Source organism: Neodiprion virginianus, chromosome 5 (genome assembly GCF_021901495.1).
Source record: "Neodiprion virginianus isolate iyNeoVirg1 chromosome 5, iyNeoVirg1.1, whole genome shotgun sequence".
Lineage (NCBI taxonomy): Eukaryota > Metazoa > Arthropoda > Insecta > Hymenoptera > Diprionidae > Neodiprion > Neodiprion virginianus.
The window spans coordinates 18,595,984-18,619,240 of NC_060881.1; the positions used below are offsets into that span (position 1 = coordinate 18,595,984).

At 34.0% G+C, this 23,257-nt stretch overlaps 1 protein-coding gene across 1 annotated transcript; it reads left to right on the forward strand.

The window, feature by feature from the left end:
• The first annotated feature begins 11,833 nt into the window (after positions 1-11,833).
• On the forward strand, positions 11,834-22,954 carry LOC124306161 (gamma-tubulin complex component 5). Its single transcript, XM_046766455.1, has 14 exons — positions 11,834-12,153; positions 13,228-13,665; positions 14,270-14,532; positions 14,971-15,148; positions 15,520-15,736; positions 16,387-16,687; positions 17,527-17,723; positions 17,949-18,261; positions 19,110-19,329; positions 19,517-19,805; positions 20,258-20,458; positions 21,093-21,175; positions 21,647-21,806; positions 22,349-22,954. Exons 1-14 carry the CDS (start codon positions 12,082-12,084, stop codon positions 22,393-22,395), a joined length of 2,979 nt encoding a protein of 992 aa, XP_046622411.1. The 5' UTR covers positions 11,834-12,081; the 3' UTR covers positions 22,396-22,954.
• The last annotated feature ends 303 nt before the right edge of the window (positions 22,955-23,257 follow it).

A 23,257-nucleotide genomic window follows, 5' to 3' on the forward strand; every position in this document is an offset into this window, starting at 1 on the left:
TTTTGACTGTTTATGCCCGCGAAATTTGTGTTTCTTCTTCATTAAAGCTACGGTCTAGGAAAAAAAAAATTACGCACGTTAGCTTTTTTCCACAATTATATAAAATATAATTTATTGCTCGATGAATTAGTCAGGAATAAACAGAAAATGACCGTGACTGACTGAATAATCAACGAATGGACGATTTTGACAATACAAATTTATAAGTTATCGGAAAAAAATTCTTTCCTCAAACCAAAGATCAAAATTTACAGTCTAGTTTTTGTTTGAATAATTATTGTTAGTATATTTCTTAGAAAATAAATGTTATGAAAATTAGGAGAATGTATACGTCAAGCGGACTTTCCGAGGATATAAATATACGTTTATAATAATTTGTAATTAAAAACTTACCAGTTATTCGTTAGATGTTAATCTTTTTATATTTTTTCGAAAGATGATACGAAAAGTAATTACAGTGAAATGAATCGTGAAGATCAAAATACCTTAAGGCGTGGAACCAATTCCTGTTTACTGACCTTCACTACCAAAATTGTCCACACTTGATTATTTTTTAACGACCACGTGAAACGATTCTAGTAACCTTCCAGAAATCTAAACAGTGATTTGGTGAAACTTAAAACTTGTCTCTTGATTTTATTTGATATAGTTGAACGAGTTCGTAACAAATATTCACAAAATATCTGAAGGCTAACATGTAGACTCAAAGTCTGGTGAAAATGCTAAAGGAAATTTCCAAACAAGAAGTGTCTCACCGAATTATTGCCAAGGTGTGGAAAATTGGAATCAAGTTAATTCGCACATCTTGTCACATGCATGAAAGTTCACTAATCTATAAAATGTTATCACTTTTGTGCCTGACCGTGCAAATTTCGAAATATCACCATTTTTCAGCAATAGGTGTGCGAATTTTCATCTGGTCCGCAATTTTTCACGTTTCATCAAAATGTAACGATCGTGATAATCTATAAAGTATTTGAAAATTCTACAGCCATTTTCAGATTATCATCTGCGTGAAGTTTCCCTCAACCAACTTTGGGATTTCAGTAATTTACCAATTTTTCAATTACGAATTCTAGTAATTTCATCATTATTATATACGCAGTATAAGTTTCGTTAATCAGAGCTTGAATAATTGCTCAAAATGTCCGCAATCCCGACAGGATAATACACGCAAGAGAAAAAAAACTCGGTTATCAAAAAGTGAAGAAAAAAATATGGACGGAGTAAGAGGTTGCAAAATTTCACGCGCATTTAACTCGTATTTATCGCAGATTTATATGAATAACCTTACAGCCGTAAACTCGAGATGCGTGTACACATAGTTTCGAAAACAGCAGCTATCCATTTTCTTGGCATCTCATTGGTTGGAAACGCAACATCCGGAGAACAGGTTTCGTTGGTGCGAGTAGACGATAAGTATTGCTGTATTACGGTGTACACGGTAAGATCGGCGATAAGTAGATATATACAGGGTGTATAGAAAAGGCCTGTGATTTTAGACGAGGAATCGTATGACAGAGTTAAATATTGAGTTTGGGCCCGACCATTGACTTGATAAGTCCCAAATCAATTGCTCTCTCCATTTTAAACCCTCCCTATTTTAGCCAATTCGGATTTAGAACAATTTTTGCTTTTTGCGTATTTTGGGTCACTTTGATCACGAATCGCAACGAGACCCAATTGTTTTCAAATATGCACGTGTGTTGAATTTGACCCACAATTACGGGCCCCAAACCCAAAACCAGGTAAAAATATTCAAGTGGAGTAAATATTGTGAACAGGGATCTGCTATCATTCTGGTAATTCCTTTTACGAAAGTCGATTGGGGACTTGTAGAGTCGCAATTGGATCCCGGGCCCAAAACAAAATATCGATATTCAGGAGTAAGAAATATTTCTGAACCGGAATCTTCTATGAATAAACAAAGTTTCTGTATTTCAGTAAATAACTTGAGGCCTTCTTAGGATAATGATTGAGAATTAGACCCAAAATAGAATATACATACCAGAAATCAAAAATTTCTTTTGAATCCGAATCTGCAATAAATCAAGAAATATTTTCATTATGCCGGGACAATCTCTTGAAACTTGAAAATGAACTGCGCATGCGCAAGTTTTATCGGCTGTCCGTGCAGGCTGGCCATCCCGAATTTTCAACAGTCAAACTGTTTCTAGCGGGGATGTAGTTGATACGAATTTTCGAGGTTAGAATCTCAAATAATTGAGCTAGTGACTGGAAAAGGTTTGGGAAGCATTTGTTATTGGGTCGAAAAGTTGATTATTCAAAGAACGGTCGGAATTTAATGTTTATATGCTGTTTGAAAATTCAAACGTACACATTTTGTGTACGTTGGCCGGCCTGCATCGCGGACAAGAATATCGCTGCGGGAAGATTTCGCCGACCAATGAGATTGAATTATTTGGCGCATGCGCAATGGATTTTCAAGTTTCAAGAGATTGTCCCGGTATGTGTGTATAAAATAAAAAAAAAATAAAAAAACAATTTGGGTCTTGTTTGGCCAAAAAAGGATCCCTAAAGAATCTCACTCTTCCATCTTATTCCTCGTTAAGAATCCTAAATATTTTCTTGGACAGTTTTTTGTGAACCTGTCTTCCGTTCGAGTTACTTGAGAGTCCCGTCCTTTTTGATACACTCTGTACGTTACATACGCGAGGCGCTGTAATTGAAGTTGGCTATAAATTGCAACAATACAAGATTCTGCAGCGATTATTCATGCCGAAGAATGGTTATAATTATTGTGTACGGTATGGCGGTTGAGATATGGGAAGGGTATATTTCAGAGCTGCACGGTCGACCGGCGATTTTGAAACTCCGCCAGGGTATCGATGTCCATCTAATCGTGTCAAAGTCGCCGGTTCGACTGCGGCCCGTATATCAAACGCAGATTTATCTGCAACCGTCTGCCTCACTGTATAATTATTATCATACAGTATATCGAAATGTTCGTACGTGCCGGATTGGCCAACAGGCTTGATTTACAAGTGGTGCAATTTCTTGAAGGTATACGCGTTCAAAGTTATAAATACCGAACAAGCGTGAAGTGCTGTCATAATCATTCGTTACATTGTAACGTATTGGTGATAACACTAATTGTTTATAATATTTGTATACACTCACTCGAGTTAGGTAGAATAATTTCCCCAAAAGACACGAGAGAAAAAATACACATTTCCGACTGTTCTCCTTGCGCATTGACCTCTCTGTGATTTTTTTCACCATGTTATTTAATTTCTTATAAATCGACGTTTTGTATGTAATTTAGTTTTTTAATCTTCAAAGCACGTTCCATAATTTTTATTATCCGTATCGGATGGATAGTTGTCTTAGGATCGTTTTTTTGAAACTGGCTGGTCAGAATTGATCCAGTGTAGCAAAATTGTAATACGTCAACTGTTATGATCTCAGATTTTGAAAATACTTAAATCATTTCAAAATAATAATGTTAATTTAGCCCTAAGTTGGCTTTACATTCTTTCTTTTTTCACTCTTCTTTTTTATATTTATGAATTTTATTACGTATAATTATAACTATTCCTGCAGGGTTCATGTACTATAAATAATGTATTTTCCTGGTTATTAATAGCAACAATAACAACAGTAACAATCAACTGAATTTCATTCATTTTGAAAGAACTAACAAAATTTCAACGAACTATGAACCGGATAAATAATAATTCATGATTTAGCGCGGGAGAGAAAGTATTGAAGTATTCAATAAGAAATAAAATTTATTCGCTGTCAAACAAAATTTCATCACATAATATCCAAGCAATTCTGGTGTAGAGGAAATGCATTTTCACATTCACATAATAATTATTTACTCTGATAAAAAAACTGTCAGACGGCTCGGTAAATTGTCAATCTTTTTTTGTAATACTAGTATTTTCTTTTTATTCGTTGGGTTTTGTGGTATTTTAATTATCGCATGAAAACCGAAGATACGGATAAATAAGTCAACGCAAGGAATAACCCGAGTTTTCTTCACCGTAGGATCAAAGCTCTTGCATCTTCGCAGGAGTGGTCCGATCTAGACTCCGTTTACATAACAATCGCCTTCGATTTCTCCCGATAAAATCGACCTTCGTAACACATTAGTTTCATATATATATATATATATATGTTATTTTAATATGCAACAAGCAGGCTCCCGCCTGGATACGTAAGCACGTTCTATGAAAGAAAAAAAAAAATAAGAAACAAAGAAAGGAGAAGAAAAAAGAAACAACAAATAAACTAATACCAATCTGTCGTCATGATCGGTAGATCGGATTCACAGATTTATATTATCTTGTACTTACTGCGATTGTGTAAGCAATTGTCGGGTAATTTTTAATAGATAACGATACGCATAATACCGAATGATTGATTCTTCTATCGATTACTTTCATTCGTTGTGTAATCGGAATAATTTGTATCGCACATAGCCTAAGAAAATTAGCATTCCAACAAAACATTAAAAAAAAATATGTTCTCTGTCGAGAGAAAAAAAGATCCGGCACCAAGGAACGAATAATATTGAGAAATACCAGTTTTTCTCATCTATTATCTGATCCATTAATTTCATAAATCCATTATAAGTTTTTGAAACCATTGAAATGCTTCTTTTTTTTACTTCGTTTGCAGCTCTATGTTTCTAATTGTAATATAACGACACATAGTAATGAAAATATTATACGTGATTTCGATTGAATCTGGTAAAAAAATAAAAAAAAAACAGACATGCAACAACGAACAAAAAAGCACTAATTCCAGATACTGTACAATATCGAAATCGTAAAACGATTCGGTAACCTTTCGAGCTAATGTGGTTGTAATCATTACTATCGGTAGTTATAATGATATGTAACCAATGCTACAATTAACCTCGAAGGGTTTTCATTTTTATTGAGTATGCTGCAAATTGCGATTCTTCAATATCCATCGGACATTACATCAAATTCGATCAAAAAAGAAGAGGTGAAAAAAAAAAAAAAAATTAGTTTCAAAGAAATAAGCGAATAGAACCGCAAACTAGCGAGAAAGCGATTATAAAAAAAAAAACCATTTCAAATCCCATTAGATTCTTGGCATCTCTAATTAGATACCATTAATCTAAGTGCTATTAACGATAAACGTATCTATACATATGTTGAGATATTAATAGTCCGCTTTGATGTAATATGTGATCAATGAATTGCCGTAAACATTTATTCTACTCTTAATTGCTAATAATATTATGAAAATATCTAATTGGCAAACTATCTTTATATGCAATGGATATCCTTCGGGGTGAAAATTAATTCTGTCAAATTTCTGGGGTAAACGTAAAAAAACGATTACGCACTGCGACTGTTAAGCCAACATGCGCGAAAATAAGTTCGTGAAATGTGTGATTTTTTTTTTTTTGTCAAGACTGTTCCATTCGTCCCGAAATTATTAATATTGGAATAAATTCAATGGATTCATATTATTCAGGATTCGGGATATTTTTAGATTTTTTTTCTAATCTCACATAATGACTTTGAATTTCTAATAGCCAGTTTGGATGTACGAAAATTATGAGTTTTTGTCAGTTCATCGGTAAATTAATACGTTGTGAAAATGGGGTCAAGATCATTATGAAATTGCAGGCATTTCGTAGAATTTCGACAGATTAAATTCTTGTAATATTACGCAGTATCATTTAATTTCTAATTGTGGAATCAAAGAAATATTGTATAAAGTGTTAAAAATTCACAAAGAAGGAATAAAAAAATGTTTCAAATCTCTATCACAATTTTTCAAATAATCTAACAGTAACTTCTCATATTTTATACCAAATAATATTTCAAATGGTGAAATATAGTTAAACATTTTTTTAGTCAAACAAAAGTCTCTTATCCAGTCAATTATTTAGTCTAGTTATTTTTCCACACTTTCATGACTATCCTGTACTCAATTGTTAGCTCGTATAATTGAATCTGAGAAAAAGATAAATTTCAATCACAATTATATAAGTTTCTGGAAAATTTTTTACTTACAAAAATCTGACTTCTTATTGTGTCCATTAGCATAATTGAAAGGTTTACGAGAATCGATTAAGCTGGTTAGGTTTCAATTTCATGAAATTTCATTTTAACGATAATCCTTCAGAAATAATCCCAGATCAGTCAAACGATATCTGCTACGTCACGGATACGTAAGATCAATCGTGATGACGAGGCTAATTTATTAAATAATCATCCGTTATTACGGCTTTAAAGACGTAAGACTATCATCTATCCGGTAGTAATTTATTTAAAAACTAGGTTTTTGGTACAAAATAATAATACATATAACACAGCTTCCGCAACGATGGGAAATGGAAATGTGGCGCTGACACCTGGTGGTAAAAAAGTGCATCACTATAACCGGGTCGTATTTAATTTTGAAAGACCTTCTTTGTCGCGTTTTTTGGATTATACTAATTCGGTGTAAGAAAAAAAATCAGGTCTCACAGCTTGCATTAATTTATCTGTACTTTAGTATTCGTATAATTGATCTAAAACGTAACGTTGATTGTCCGGCTCGTGGCGCCATATTGCTTAGCCATACCCGATATTTGTTTTGCAATCGTGGTATTAACATTTAACAACTAATCACTATCAGATTTTATGAAATAAAAATCGGAGAATTTCTCTTGGAATCTTATCCATCATTCATGTCGATTTCGATTCAACTCTCAGCTGTTATGAAAACCAGATTACAGTCAAAGTTTTCGCATATTAAACTTCTAATTGTAAACCAACCAGCCGCCAATCATTTTAATTATATTTTTCAAACTCACTCTGTTAAACTCCATGAAATAAAAGAGTTGGTAAAAAAAAAAAGGTTCAAATTCAACCGCTATACTTGCTATTTAATGACATATTATTCATCCGGGAAACATTTTCAAGGTGCCTTTCAGACGTGTTTTGTACACTTGCACTCACTGCATTTTCAATTATAATTAGTATATGATATGATTGATAAACTGACAATATAATTATTCAACTTTACAATAAACTGAAATTATAATTGAATCTGCTAAACTATTATTCTGTCAATTTTATAACAAATATAGTAATCTTGACTATACACTGCTATTTTTTATGCGTTTAGTTTATATACCATGTGTGTTCGATAGTTAAACTCATAATACAAATTTTTCTCATTGTATCATGTATAAATATTGATGGGTAGTATAATTTGAATAAGTTATTCGTCGTCTTTATAGGATTAACGATAAATCAGTGATTTTATAACAGCAAACAACCCACTCATTTTAAATAATATCATCTTGAACTGACTTACGTATTTCAAAAATAATCAGCGAGGGCAGTATGACAGTATCGTGAAGTAAATTTCAAAAGATCTTACCATTTTTCGATGGTTCATAAATACGCATTATTCTTTCGCACGTACAGGATCATGTTTCGTTGTAAATAAAACCCAACCTATAATCATTATTAAACATTTGCCCACGTTCGTTGAACATACATGTATGGTACGCAGGATAATGTATAAATTATGAGCGTAATCACGATACAGAAAAATTTCCAGATGCCAAGGTTGCAATGCGCCTCGAGAAAGAGAGAATGGTGATCGGAACTTCCTTGGAGGGGAGGGAAAATAATAAAAATAAAAGTGAATAAAAAACTATCATCCGGGTGTACGACATCCACTCGCATAGAATAGTCGTATAGGTTATACTTATACGTGCGTGTGTTACGTGGGAATATCACAGTCTGTAGTTGTTTTACGCCCACGATTCTCCGCGCCGATAGAGCTAGAAGCTAGATAGTTTACTGCTCGTTGCCGGGAGAAGAAATGTAACCAGAGAGACTAGACTCGGAAATCCGTGGGCAGGTTTATTAACAGGTAAAATAATATTGCGTAACTGGAATTGGAAGAGTACGGGTCTGTTCTGAAGGGGAAAGAATACGATCAAATTTCGTAGTAATTTTAATGCATTCGAAATCCGGGCGTAACTGCAAGATGGCGCCGAAGGACAAGATCAGCTGATCGTTTTGAGCCGATTGTACAGGAAAATATGGTGCAGAAAATACCGTGCGAACACTTTGCGGGCTTTTATTTTCTCGCAACGAATGGACGAAGGATCGAAAATCAAATAACAATCAATTTTATAGTTATATTTGGATCACGTGACGACGTTTAGCTTGAATCTTTGACATCCGAAAATCAATATTAATTAAACCAGGTTATGCAGCGTCACAATCATCAATCTTTTTTACAGAAATTTATTATCAGATTCGAAGAAATGAACGTATAAAAATTGAAAAATATGTTATGATTAACAAACCGTGCCCACGATCGTAATTGTTGATGTTCTCGCTAATCGCTGTATAGGCAAGCGGAAGAAAGACACAAAACGTATACCTATAAATGTACTTCCGGAACAAAACTCATATCTTATTTATGAGATACATGCATAATAAAGAGTAGACCTACAACTCTCACTTGAATTATGCGTGTGTATAATAGAGCTGCTCGTAATTTTACCGCACACAAATATACCTATAAGTGGTTTTCAGCTCAGGCATATTCGATTTCTTGTGATTTATCGTCGGTTATAGACTCGGTAGTTTCGAAATCCATTTAAAGTGGTTCAGGTCTGTAGCTATCGTAAGAAACATTATGGCACATAAGGAGCTTCCTTATGGACGCGTCTTATTGTTTCCTATATCACTGGAAAAATGTTGAAAAGACGTTGTTTCGGCAGTTTGTAACATTCACTGACAATCGCACAGATGAAGCTCAAGAAAAAAATTCGTATTATAATTTGAGTTTATTTCCCAATGAAAATTTATTTATCGTCACTGTGACACCAATCACATTTTTACTCTCTGGATTCTCAGGATTCTTGTCACCGATGACTATCGAATCACTTATTCATCCAAATAAATCAGTGTATACGTAGTCAGATTTCAACTCCAATACAACATTTCAAATGTTAATTTTGCACGTCGCGCAAACTTGAGATGGATAGGTATATTCAAAAGAAGAGAAAATATTGAAAGGCGTTTTACGAAAGCTGATATACAGTGAAAGGACTCCTGAATTTGCTGCCGTTAAAAATGTGGAAATTATCAACATTGCTCAAAGTTCGAATGCAATCGATTGAAATTCATAACAATTATTGAACGTTCGTGATTTCAGCTTCCATCTGTAATTCTCGATACCATTCTTCGCTCATGTTCTGACGGAAGAAACAATTTATCATACTTCGGCCATGGTTTTTGCAGAGTGTAATGACACCTAGTATATCTAATAATGACCTTCTCATCAATTATTGTAACTTTCTCGTGACTTGGCCATGATCAAACAGAATTGATATTAAATCATGGTTGAATATTTATTCGGTCGTTGAAGATATAATGTGTTAACGTTAGAACATGTTCCCAAGGGCTCGAATATTTACTCCTAGCGACCGGTATGACCAGTCGTAATCTCTTCGTAAAATTCTCATGCCTTGACATATTATACTGAGTTTTTTAAATGAGAATTGCTTGATGATTTTTCATTCCTTTGTGTAGCCATGTAATGAACATTTTTATCATCTTAAGGACTTTCTTCTTGAAAATCCTGTCTTTTATTTATAGATCTCGAGTTGTACAAATGAAAAAATGATAACTGTGTTTCAACAGAATTCAACTGTCAAAATTTACTAAAATGATGACCCAAATCGAATAGGTCTCTCAAAGCGACTGAAAAACTATCCTCATATTCTCTAAATTGTGGCTCATTTCACACACTGTCGCCTGAACGATCTCACATCATACGAATTTTTCAACACCGTTAAAAAAGGAGAGCATTCAAAGTAACGAATTTTCCTAACGCAGCGTGGCAGTTCAGTTGTTGATAAACTCTAAAAATTGTATTATCCTAAAAGTTGTTTAAACACTCAGGTAAAAGACTTATAATAAGCAACACGTTTAGTTCTTCTCCTGTCTATTCGTCAATTAAAAGAATATGAGTATTCAACTGTGTACATATCAATGGCACAAGTATTAGTGTAAAAAGTATACCGTATGAGATAATTATATAACGTTTTACGAAATTGTTATTATAATGTGATATAACGTCAGCGGCTTCAAAATTCGAAAAGTCGATCCATAATATTATCATAACTGAGGCTCTAAGCACTTCTGAACAATCGTCCTAATTTTGTTGAAGTTTAATTAGTGAGAAATACAATCAACTACTAAAAAGTGATTAAAAACGGCATGAACGTTATATTTAGAAGAAAATCTCGTATCTCTTTTTGTAATGAACCGATTTTCAAATTTCTAATTCGATTTTGACGAGGGTACTTCAGACTAATAGGAAAAAATTACCATTCCAATTTCCTGTTGACATATAATTCAGGGACATAAAAATTGGAAAAATATGGAACACGGAATATGAAAAAAGTTAATAAAAATGTAACAAAAGAAGTGTTTGTAAGGAGTTTTGGAATATTTTCAAGCTCTTTCATTTAAAAAATATTATATCATTAGTAATTATAAATTGAGGAAGGAATCGTATAACTCATTCGACCGCAGTAGCGCAAAGGCAAAAACGCACCGCTAGGTGTTCCCAGCCCGGCTAAAATATTTCTCTGAGCCATTTTCCACGTAAAATATATAATAGCATACATTTTATATTAAGCCACCTATTCACTTAAAAAAATAAAGTAGCGTACACCTTTTATAAAGCGTCCGAGTTCACGGAGAAAATTGCTTCGGCATCTAAAGTACATGGCTTTAAATAATATATGTGACTACTGACGCTGAAGCTACGTAATAACAAGTTAAATATTTTGATTTGACTAAGAAAGTAAAATCCACTTCCACAAAACACTAACGGCAGCGACCACGGTCGTATATACAGGTCTGGGCACTCCGATATATTTCGTATACCCCACAGTGTGCCTCTATCTGAGGCACATGTTTCCCACATTGGCCGCAAAAGCGCGGAGCGCTGCAATCTCGGGGGGGCAAGTGCGTGACAGAGACAGAGCGATATACACGCGCATGCATTAGCGGGGCCGACCGTGGATTACACTCGGGTAATGCAACTACGCAATAACTGCGCGTATGCCTCTCCGTCACTAGTGACGTGGCGAAATTTGGAAATATCGGCTTCGGTTAGAGGCACAGGTTTTTGCACGGACTGCTGTTCTAGGCTTAAAAAAAAAGAAGGCAAGTACAGATGTTATCAAGAATTATCTGCTTCTCGCGTCGCTAAAGTATACGGGGAATTCCACGTCAATTCGACCTGGGTTTTTCCCTTGACCATTCAGATTTGGCGCGCGATTTTTTCTATGATTGTTTTCACTTTGAAAGGTACTGTTTTTTTTCAATTCAATTTGAATTTGCTACAATTTTTAGAAACGATTTTATCGACTGATCAAAATTAAGAATTTGAAAAAATTCTGAAAAATCCTGCGTTAATCTTGGATCCGAAGTGGGCCGATTGTCCCTTCTGACTGTTTTCAAACTTTTTCCGAAAAAAAAACATTAAAAAAATTAGCAGCGAAAGTCATTTTACTATGGATGGCTGCTGAAACATCTTTATATGTCACATGGGATTTTTGATAATTTTTGCAGAATTTTAATTTTGGTCGGTCGATAAAATTGTAGAAAATTCAAATTGCGTTGAAAAAAAAACAGTACCTTTCAAAGTAAGAACAATCATAGAAAAAATTGTGCGCCATATCTGAGAGTTGAAGAGTAAAACCCAGGTCGAATTGGCGTGGAATACCCCATGTACAACCAACCGACGTTTCGCTAGATAAATCAAATGTCTTTACTGCTCGATAGTTAAAGTGACTATTGATAAGTGGTGATTGGCCGTTTATTGGTAACATCATTGTTACCATATGTTGGCATATGTTTGTTAATCGATTCGTTATCCATTTAATTGTCAACAATGTAGCGAACACGATGCGGCGAATGCGTGTAAACAAACTCAAATGTTGAATGTAAGGTCGTTCGCGGTAGAAATACGTGCTGGGATCTATTTCCGCATTGATAACGTTCCTAAAGGTTTTCGTCGACTGAAAACCAATTGGGAATAATGGCAACGAAGATATTAATCGACATTCACAATGACATAAGACTATTGATAACGGCGATAACGGGATTCGAGGTAGAGATATTTTAGGTTAAGTCGGTTTGTCATATTCAACAAAACAATATGAAATCTACATGAGATTAAATTAACCGAAATTGGAACGGAACACAATTTGAATAATCGCATGTTCCAATTTCCAATGTTAATTCATTCTACTGGCAAATGTCTGAGTAGCCAATCAGAACTTCAGGCCAGAAGTTTACAAAAAGAATAATGTTAAATTCCTCAGAAAACTACGGAATGAAAGCCTGAAATGCTTAGAAATGATACTTGCATGTTCTACTTGCACTTGCACTTCCCTTACTTACGCAAAAAGCAACGATTATCCAAATTCTGGTGTTAATTTTTTCTCAATATTAATAGAAAAATTCCATAGAACAATGAAAAAATCTGTGATTTGAAATTTCTCTCAGTTGATTAGAGAAAAATTAATGGAATAAATAATGCTGATAGAAAAATTTCAGTAGGAATAAGGATTTTTACAATAAGAATTTTACTAGGAAGTCAAGTTAGGTTTTTTCAGCAAAGAGTAAAAATTTAACGATCAAAGATAATATCATGGATGGTCTTTTACTAGTTAAGTTTCATTACTTGTTACAAAGGACAACATTCATTGTTCTGCATCTTTAAAGGACAGCTCTGGATTTTGTAAAATTAATTTTGATGATAACTTGCCAATAGAAGTAAAATTAAATTTTGAGAATACGAATTGAGTGGAAGAACATATCATTCTGTGATTAAGAATTTTGATTTCCTGTCGAGATTTTCAAAAAATTGTACTAATCCCCCAAAAGCAGTAATTTTCTCTGAATCTTGCCTAAAATGCCGTAAGAATTTTTCTCAAATCTTGAGGAATTACCGAAATTTAATGAAATTTTCCAATCAATAGGAATATTTTCAATCAAGTTTATGAAACCGAATGTTTTTACTATTGTGATATATAAGCTAATGTAAATGAAATTTGGATTCTAACTCTATGCGAAATTGTTTATCAGAAATCAATTTTCTAGGAACTTGATTACTTAGTTATTTTACAAGAGAAAAAATTCGTGAATACAAATCGTCAACGCTTTTTTCTTTTCATTGTAGGCGGGAGAAGAAGGTTTTCGTATCTGTGAGGCGTTTGCCTTATCAAACGTAAAACACCATCGATATCTTTCGGTGAACAGTCAAGCAACAAAGAGATCGATCGACGATGTGGTTAGCAAGTTTTCAATACACGGAAAATACGAAGTAGCTAACAAGTTCCGAGAGCTTGTCGATACATTTTTGTCAAGCTTCGATTTCGACCATCATCCTCAGTACGACCTGCAGTGGGCCTTGCTCTCCCTTCTTCTCGACTTATCCTGCGAAACTAACAAGTCCGAGCTGCATTGCCTCGAGACCGTCAGATCGTCAAGAGGAGAGTACAGCTTCAACGTCACTGTCGCTAACGAAAATGAACCCACTGAAGAAATCGACTGGGGACAATATCTTAGGGAAGGACAGGAAGATTTTTTCTGCGATTATCAGAGCGAGTCGGACAGCGTAATTTTATATAGTTAAACTTATATAATGGTGTTCATCTATTTGGTGGAAGAAGCCATTCTTTATTCTCGACGATGAATCAGAAGTTAAGAAGAGGCAAAACAGTTCAAAAAATCTCCAGACATTTTATTTGCGACAATGATTGTGTACACGAATGAAACCAATTCACATAATATTTATCAGAAATAAATCTGAGCAAATTTGAATCACACAAGCTAAGATATAAACTATTTGGAAGAGAGAGAGTTTTATTATCAGAACGTTCAAAATGCTGAAGATCTTTTAAACGGATTTTCCTTTCCACGTAACTTATGATTTGAGCTTTGGCGCAAATTCATCCTGTTTGTTGAACTGAATGAACTAACAACTAGAATTTAATTACAAAGAACAGAAAACTAAAATCCTTGTATATTCTAACGAATTTGCGGCAAATCACAACGAAATAACTAGAAAAAGTACACCTTTGTAACTCTGGGAAAAAAATTCACACTGTAGCGTTTTCTGAGCTAGAACTAAAATCTGGCTGGCTGGTTATACAAGAGATTGAATGGCTGGAGGAGTCACATATGTGTGTTCTATATAAATTTACTTCTATTGCTTGAAGGAGTGGTCCAACAATGATGACCTGGAGCCTTCAGGCATGGCTGAACAGTCTCCACCTGATAATTTGGTCAGAGATTTGGTCAGCGTGATACCAGTGAAACGAACCGAAAGCACACTGGACAAATTATCGGAGAGTTTGGCAGATGGAGTTGAGTCCAGAAACTGGCTGAAGAATAATGTTCAGAACAAATGGTGGACCTGGATTGAATATAACAAATATCCTGTCGATAGCAAATTTCCTGATGCCAGATTCTGCGAACTATGGTAATGAATTAGTAAAATAGATGGAAAGATGCTATAGTTTGATAGTTTCAATCTGCTTTGCTTCACGCTGGATACAATTCTTAATATGAAATTTGTTCAATCTTATGAACATTGATATATGTCTAATAAATCGAATTTGAAATATTTTTTCACATCAGTCTTCAAAATTTCTTTCAAGAAATATAAAAATGTAGTTTATCTTTGTCTTGGAATAAAAATGTATCATAATTCTTCTCAGATCCAAATTGTGGATGAATACATCAGAAATACGTTTCAAACAACAAATTAGCAGCCTTGTTCTATTAATCGTTACAGTTCTTGAATTCAAAATTAAGTCTGTGATAATCGATTTCAGGCATTTTACGGAGAGAAAAATCCCCAATAGATTTCTTGCAACAGTTTGATGAAAAAATTGTATAGAACATTATTTTTCAACAGGAATGAAATCACATCAAGAGGTTTACAACAAACTGGAACTCTGAGTGAATATCAAGCATGCAGAGAAGTTTTGTGGATGCTTCATTGCCCGGTGCAGATGGTTTTGTTTCTGCAGAACAACTCAGACTCGGAGTTATTTTCTACCAAACAAGACATTTCCATACCCAGTTTATCCCAAGTAAGTCTATTGAATTAGGTCGAAGTTAGTAGTTAGTAGTTAGTTGAAATAGGAAGATACCGAGAGAGAAAAATCACAAGTCTGCAACTTTACAATGGTTATTAAAGTATCAGTTTTAAAAATATTTAATGAATGCTTTATTTTATCACTGTTTACAAAATTTCTGACAATCCTGAAGCGCGGATTTTGCCTTGAAACCCGTCGTAATGTTAACATTCCAATACCTAAAATATGTGTTTAATACTTTTTTGAATATCAGTGAAACCGTAAAAACTAGAAATCTTGGAAACTCCTGGTGTAAAAATTTTTTCAATGAACCTAAGAGAAGAATATGAAATTATGTTACTAGAACTTTATTACGTCTCTTTTAGGATGCGTTCACCAGTATTTTAGATCCATTATGCAACTATTTTGTAATGCTGCGCGAGTTGGAACAGTTTGGCGAGAATTTGTACCCGAAACACACGTCCCCTGAAGTTTATCAATTCCCACCTTTAACTTATCAGGCATATCACAGAGCAGTGATGCAGCATTTGAATAAAATGCGCGAAGGAATGATTAGGATCGAAAAAAAGTTCGTGAAGCAAGGTAAGTCGTTTAAAATAAAGTTACAAAAATAATTGATTCAGAATAAACGTCTTTTCGAAATAAAAATAATTCGATCCAAAATTACATCAACTTTTTTTAGCAACATTTAGTGCTCATACAATTTTAGTATATGAAACATGCAGTTGAATTTATTTTTCTTCACCGATAAACATTTTTTGACATTGGAATATTGTTTTCTTCGTCGCTGGTTTTGAGTAAAGCAATTCAGTGTTGTACATTTTTGAATGTGTAACTGGAAACAATTGAAAAATACTTTTCAGTTTAAAGTCATTCTCAGTCACTACACTTTTAGGCGTCAAACATTTCCAGACTTTATACATTCCAGTTCGAAGGAGATTGATTATTTCACAGAAATTCTGATGAAATATATTCCTTGGAATCATTAAAAACAAGTTTATTTACGAAACTATTGGCCTGACCGAATTTTCACCTCTCTGCTCAGCTTTATTTTGATTCAAAGTGACTGTTTTTTTCGACTGCTAAAACGTGCGATTCATATCACATTTTCTACATTTTCTCACTCCTCCCAGTTAGAAATAGAATTGTGGCCTACAAATGAGCTAATTTCGTAGAAAAAAAGCAAAATTTAGTGTTAAAATCTCTCAATTTTCCGAGATTTTTTTGTTCAGATGACTGCGACACACTTTTGTCAATGATGAATGATTTGAGACCATATTTGGATGGAATTAAAATGCTTTACGAGGTTCATCAGTCAGTCACAAGCGAGTGGGAGTATCACTTGAACTGGAAATGTGCGTCAAAGCTTTTGTCTGGCCTATTTTTTGAGATGCAGAACTCCAGCAGCCGTGAAAAGGCGAACATGTGCACCAGCTTATATTTGCAAAGTCTCAGCGTCTACTTGAACATCATCGATACATGGCTCAGCGAAGGACGATTCGAAGATTGGAGAGAGGAGTTTGTAATTGCCAAGTTGGTATTTCATTTCCTTGCCTATTTTTATTCTCTTTTTTCGGTTATTCTGATTCGAGCAGTCGTATTAATTGGTTGAGACGAATGGGTCTGAATTAACGTCAGAGAACGAGAAAAAACACTGTTCAAAAACGCTTGAACAGTGTTACTTGTAAAAAAATCGCTGAACACGGATCAAACAACATTATTATTATGTGGTAAAAATGATTCTGATGAAATTCGAATAATACAAGCAAAGATAACGATAAATTGAGAAGAGTTTGAAACGTTCAAAATTATCACACTCTGGTGTTTTGGATCCGATTCTAATGTTTTTGTAAAAACATTCCAGAAATTTTACATTAAAGTATTAATAATTCTAATATGGGAGTGTAATTGTCAATAAACATCTATTGTACTGTACATAAAAAAATCTATTTATATTCACTTTTGTAAATAACTGTTAGTAAAATTTTCTTAGGCAATCTCTGGGAATCTATGGTGTAAAAATAGCCCCAAAAATATTAAAATATCTTCAGAATACCAAAGTTTAAGCATTTTGATCATGCTAAATATAATATCTTCTTTAAAAATGGCTGACGTCTTGGCTCCTATTATTCGAATTTACCCAGAATCATTTCTATCACGTAGTTGGGATGTTATTTCATTCGTGTTCACCATAAATAGTACAAATAACACCGCTGAAAATTTTTTATACGATCTATTCTCTTTTCGTTACTTCAAATTTATTAATCTTATCGATGCGAATGTTCAGTAAAAAAATTTTTACCTCAAACGTGTCAAAGAAGACTCTCTAACATGCTTTTCAATCAGTAATTCACAACTTGATCACTCGACAGAATACCAGAAGATGTTACACTTGAGGACGAGGAGCAGCATGATACGTTCGTAGTGCGTCCATTAGATCAAATTTGCCTGAACGACCCGATAATGGAATTATTAGTGCACAAAGTACGTGACATGGGTAGAAGCATCGAACTTCTTGTAAGATTGGATCGAATACCAGATATGTGGAGGATGGTAAACGACAGCAGTGGTCAGTGATGAACGGATTCGGTTGTTCTCGGCTTTTTCTCTTCTGATAAGCTTGAAAATCATCTCAGCATCTGAAAATAGATTTTTCTCTCAACTTGAATTATATTTTTTGTGCCGGTATTTGTCTTCTAGAACAAAAGGGTTCAACTTTGAACGAATATTGCACTGCCAATTTGCAGGATTCTCTTTACCGATCAATTAATATGAGCTAAAAAAATTTTTTCAGTTTCGAGGATATCTCTGAACCAAGAATTTCTCACCGAAGTGATCTCCGAATTCGGTAAATACAATCCGACTGACTTGACGGATACGGTCGACGTATCCGCGATTCAAATGACGGAGGTCCCTGCATTGGAACCAATTAGTTCTCTGATCAGACAAAACGCACTCCAACAAATGTCAAATAGTAATGATCCATTCTTGTTGAAAGCTTTCGAAAATTATGTACCGTTTGATCTATTGAGAAACAATGATGCAGTCGATGGGAAGATTTCTAGCGAAAATTCTATTACCAATTGTGATTTTAACATCTTTGAATGGCGAGTATATTATTCAACGATAATTGAAGTTTTATCAAGTGGATTAATGACAACAATATTGAGGGGTTTACATATGCGAATAGACAGCTAAAAAAATGGGGAGAATTTTGGGAATTTATATCCCGACAACCGATTCTTCAATTGAATTGGGGTTTGTTTTATTCAAAAGTATGTAGATCAAGCTTTATTTGTAACTTTTTTTTATTGAGATCGATTCACAAAAAGATTGTTATTTACAATAATGTCAAAAATTTATCTCATTGACATGTTTTGTGGTTGGCCATGATATCCCGAAACCAGCTCAACCGATTTGCAGCAAATTTGGAGACAGTATTCTTGAATAGTTTACCCTCTTTACCAAGATACTATTTTTATTAACCGTCATATTTTTCGGTTAGTTAAGTACTTTAATCGTAAATGTTGAACAAAAAAACGAATTTCAACATCCAACGGTAACCATTTTGTTAGAAAGGAAAGAAAAAATATTTGCGGATCATGACAGAGGATCATTTATCCAAGAATACTGTCACCAAACTTGAAGTAACTCGGTTCTGAAGTTTTTAAGATATTGTGGAAACCACAAAACATATCATGGAGCGAAATGTTTGACATTATTGTCAATACCAATGCTTCCTGTCGATCGATTTGAATTAACAAAATATGCAAATCCAGCTCAATCTACATACTATTGAATAAAACAAACCATAATCCAATCGAACCATTGGTTGTCGAGGTATAAATTGTCAAAGTTCACTTACTTTTTTAACCGTCTACTTGTATACTATACCCACGAAACTAAATATATCTTCGATCTCAATACTTGATTCTATCTCGCATTACAATTCCAGGCTTGAAAACACATCCCAGTCTATTTTGCCTTCGAGGAGAGTTCTGAAGAGTGTTTTATCAAAAATATTAAACACTCGATACAAAGGTGCTAGCAAATTGGTCAAAGATATTATGGTTGCCGAATATAATTTAGAAAAACACTTGAAACTAATGCGATGCATTTACATGATGGAAACTGGTCATGTCATGAACAGGTTTTATCAGCAATTGTTCACTGAGGTATCATGTTCTCTTATAATCGATTTAAAAAAAAATTTTATTCCATTCCAACATTTCCAAGAATTTTTTAAATATTTGTTATTTTCCAGAAACTGAACATCTTTCGATGCATTTCAATGGCATCTGAAAGAATTTTCTCATACTGCAAGGTGATTTCATAGATAATTAGCTTTTGGAAACTTTTCAGATCGAAACAAACGCCACGTGGAACAATCCAAATGCGTTAACAAACCTACTGGAAGAAATACTGTCTCAAGAATGGCCAGAGACGAGTTCTCGCTGGTCGATAGTCGTCAGCGAGGTTAGAACTCATCAGGTTCTTGTAGCGGCGAACAAAATAATGCTTCACTACGCCATAAGTTGGCCAATGTGCATGGTTTTGACAAAAGAAGCCTTAGTCAAGTACAACGACATTTTCAGGTTCCAACTTAAGTTAAAATGGGCCCTTTGGACTCTCGATCACCTGAGATTTAGTGGTGAGGAACGATCTAAATTTTTTCAAGGACTTTGGTTGGTTCATATCATTTCTAACATTCTCAAACATTTATAAAAATTCCAGAATTTTTATTATGCTACAGAATCTGATTGTATTATGGAAAAAACCTGATAGTAGCACAAAGAATTGAGTTTAAACTCAGGAGTTTTTCAGTATTTCAGCCAAATTGTATGTCAAATGTTTCAAGCAATTTATGAAAACTAGTAAAGTATGGTTTAGAACCTCTGCGATTTTTTGCTCTTCAGATTTTATATTTGCACTTAAAGATTCTCATCTAATAATAGCAGCTTCTGATCGAAAACTTGGATTTATTATTATGAAATGTTTCAATAACATTTGACCGGACATTCCATAAAATATACTTGAAGTGTTTTAATTTTATTTTTTTTTATAGCAAATTATTTTCATTTTCACTAAATTTCATTTCCTCAGACCTCGAGGGCTCCAAATCAGCGGGGATGAACGACAGGGTTCAACACTTCCAGGCACGACGATTAGAGTCGCTAAGATTCTGGTTAATTCACGCTATAGGATCGATTCACGCTTATTTGTCTGGCCAGGTTTTACAGAGCCTCGGTTCAATGTTGGAAAAAGCTCTTTCCGAGGCCGATAACTTGGACACCATTATCAGAGGTTGGTAATTCGCCTTCATTATTTTTTTTCTTTGTAAATTCTAATTTATTTGAAATCATTTGAGAACGCAAGGAAAACATCGAAGATCATGATTAAAATTGAGGAAATCGTTCATTCGTAAATAGAAACTGAACTCAAATATTTTCGACATTGCAATATTTAACTTAAAATTTACTAACAATAATTTAGCGTGATTGCAGATATTTAGAAATATTTAATATTTATTGAAAAACCTAAATTGATACCCTGGCTAATTGAAATTAATTAAAAAGTCCTGATACTTCAAATATTCTAATGCTTGAGAACTTCTGGAGTACATACTTTAAAAAAATTTCTACGTACATATTTCAATCTGTTATGAGCTCAAAATGATTCTATTAAATCCGCAAAATGTTGAAAAATCCGATTTCCTATTACAATGCGTTGTATGCAATTTATTTTCATAACTTTCGTCTGGCTTTCAGTCTTTTTCCATTTCTATTTCTCTTTCTGGTCGAATTTCCAGAAAAATTAACCGATCAAAATTATGCATCATAATTTCACTCAGCAGGTTTTTCGTTACCAAAGATACACAAAATTGTATTCCGTAGTTGGTAAATTTTTATTTTTTTTGTTCACATAATGTTTTTTTTAGTGCACACCGAGTATCTGATGAAAGTGCACGAGCACTGTCTCCAAACATCAGAATTCGAAGATCTAACTGCGACTATAAACAGCGTGAGTAACCGTATATTATTAGCCCTTGTGGACACTAATCTCAAAGTAGAGCAAGTAGTGAAATAATCAATTCTTCGTGTTCATTATTTGATAATGGCACAAAAAGTTTTAAAATCAACATTTTTATCTTTTCACTTTTAGATCGACAGTGTTTCTTTTTTTGGGCGCATCATTTTAATTGTAAATCCGACAGTTTGAACGAGGGCTCTGTGATTAAACGATTAATCGGAATCATCAATTAATGGATAATATCAGAAAACTGATTGATCGAAACCACCAATTAATTGATCGATTGGAAAAACAATTAATCGATTAATCGCACAGCTCTAATTCGAGTGAAAAATTAATTCCTTTACCGCTTGCTCACCTTTTTTCTTCTTCAAACGTTCATTAATCATGGACGATTGATTAGTTAATTCATTACTGTGTCCCGACAATGAAAAATTTATTCTACTTTTGCAAAACTTGCAGCTGCTGGAAATGTGTATTTATGTTCGGGACCGGTGGAAACGCGGAGCCGAAAACATTATTCCAGCAGAATTGGACATGATGGAAAGCAGCTATATTAAATATCACACTTACTTGGCGCTGGCGCTGCACAATGCGGTCCAGCACAAGGATGCTGACTATTGTAAGTGTCTGATTTTACTACAAGCGTTACAAGAAATGTTTCAGTCAAATATACCAACATTTTCCAATCATTATGATGTCAATACGTGATGTTTATCCATATTTAAAATCTGCATCATGAACATTTATTGTAATCCGAAGAACATTATAATTTTTCTAACTCTTATAGCCATGAAAAAATTTAATTTTGTCAATATCTTTTTTTTTCAATTATTCGCAGTAACAAAACTGTTCGGTACATAAGGATAAGTTTGTTTCTAATTTACGAGGATAATCCGTGCACTGAAATCTATTCACAGTATAAGAATATTTGAATTGTTTTTTTATCTAATTTTAAAATCTGTGCTATTTTATTGGTAATACTTGAACGTTAATGTTATATATATGATAGGTATGAATATTGACTATTTACGAAAATTGAATGACTTGTCGGAGAAAATAAGTACCGCATGGTATGCAAATGATGTGCTGCTTTTACTAACGATTTTGCTTTAACATGTGCTAATATTTTTTGTTTCTTTTTCTGTGTTGCATTGATTGCAGTGACCGGCCTCAGCTCCGCTTTTAACTACAGCATACCCTGCGCCTAACTCCAGCCTACTAACTTGCTGCACCAAATTACAAATGTCCATAGATTTTGCAATCCATGAATCGACTGATCAGATTCTCGATAAGCGTAATCGTCAAGTTTAAGCAATCAATCAATTGCGATCAAATTTTGTTGAAAACGACGGAGCGTTTTTGTCTCTGTTGTGTTCTTAATTATTAATTTATATAATTTGTAAAAATATTATTTCGGGTTATAACGAAAAACAACTTTTTGCAATATTCTCTTTCAATGAGTGAATTTAATTACTGGATGAAATTTATGAGTTCAAGAAAAATGTGAGAAAAAATGTTCGAGAATCAGTTTGAAATTTCTGTAAACTTTTCACAGAGCTTATTAACTGATAAAATTTGAGGCTTAAGAATAATGCCTAAAAATCGGACTGCAAGTATTCATATGAAAATATGAGAATATCCATGGTCAGATAGAAAAATTTGTACACTAGATGTAAACCAAGCGAAAAATTGTTTATATTGTAACAATACGATGAATTAGTTGCGTTTGTGATTACAAAATACGTTTTAAATGTCGAAAACTTTTATTATTTATTACACCCGCACTTCAGATCCTGAAAAATGTTTTTTTCCTACTTTCCAATCCCCTTTTATTCCCATCGAACCGTCCTATTCCAGACAAACTGACGCCGCAATTTGCGAGCTGCGCGGAAGACGAAGATTTCCAAGATTCCGAAAACAGTAGCGAAATCTTTCAAGACGATCGAATGACGGAGTTGAGCAGAAATCTTCTGACCGAAGTCGCATACCAAAGTTTGCCTCCGTCAGGAATTTCCGTTCCAATGCCCAAACTCATGGCTATCAGGGAGAAAAATCGAATATTGAAAAATC

Coding starts and splice junctions, on each gene's coding strand:
- LOC124306161 (XM_046766455.1), top strand. CDS start 12,082: ATGGCAACGAAGATATTAATCGACATTCACAATGACATAAGACTATTG. Junction 20,459..21,092: donor CTTGGACACCATTATCAGAG/GTTGGTAATTCG, acceptor TGTTTTTTTTAG/TGCACACCGAGTATCTGATG. Junction 21,176..21,646: donor TAACTGCGACTATAAACAGC/GTGAGTAACCGT, acceptor CAAAACTTGCAG/CTGCTGGAAATGTGTATTTA.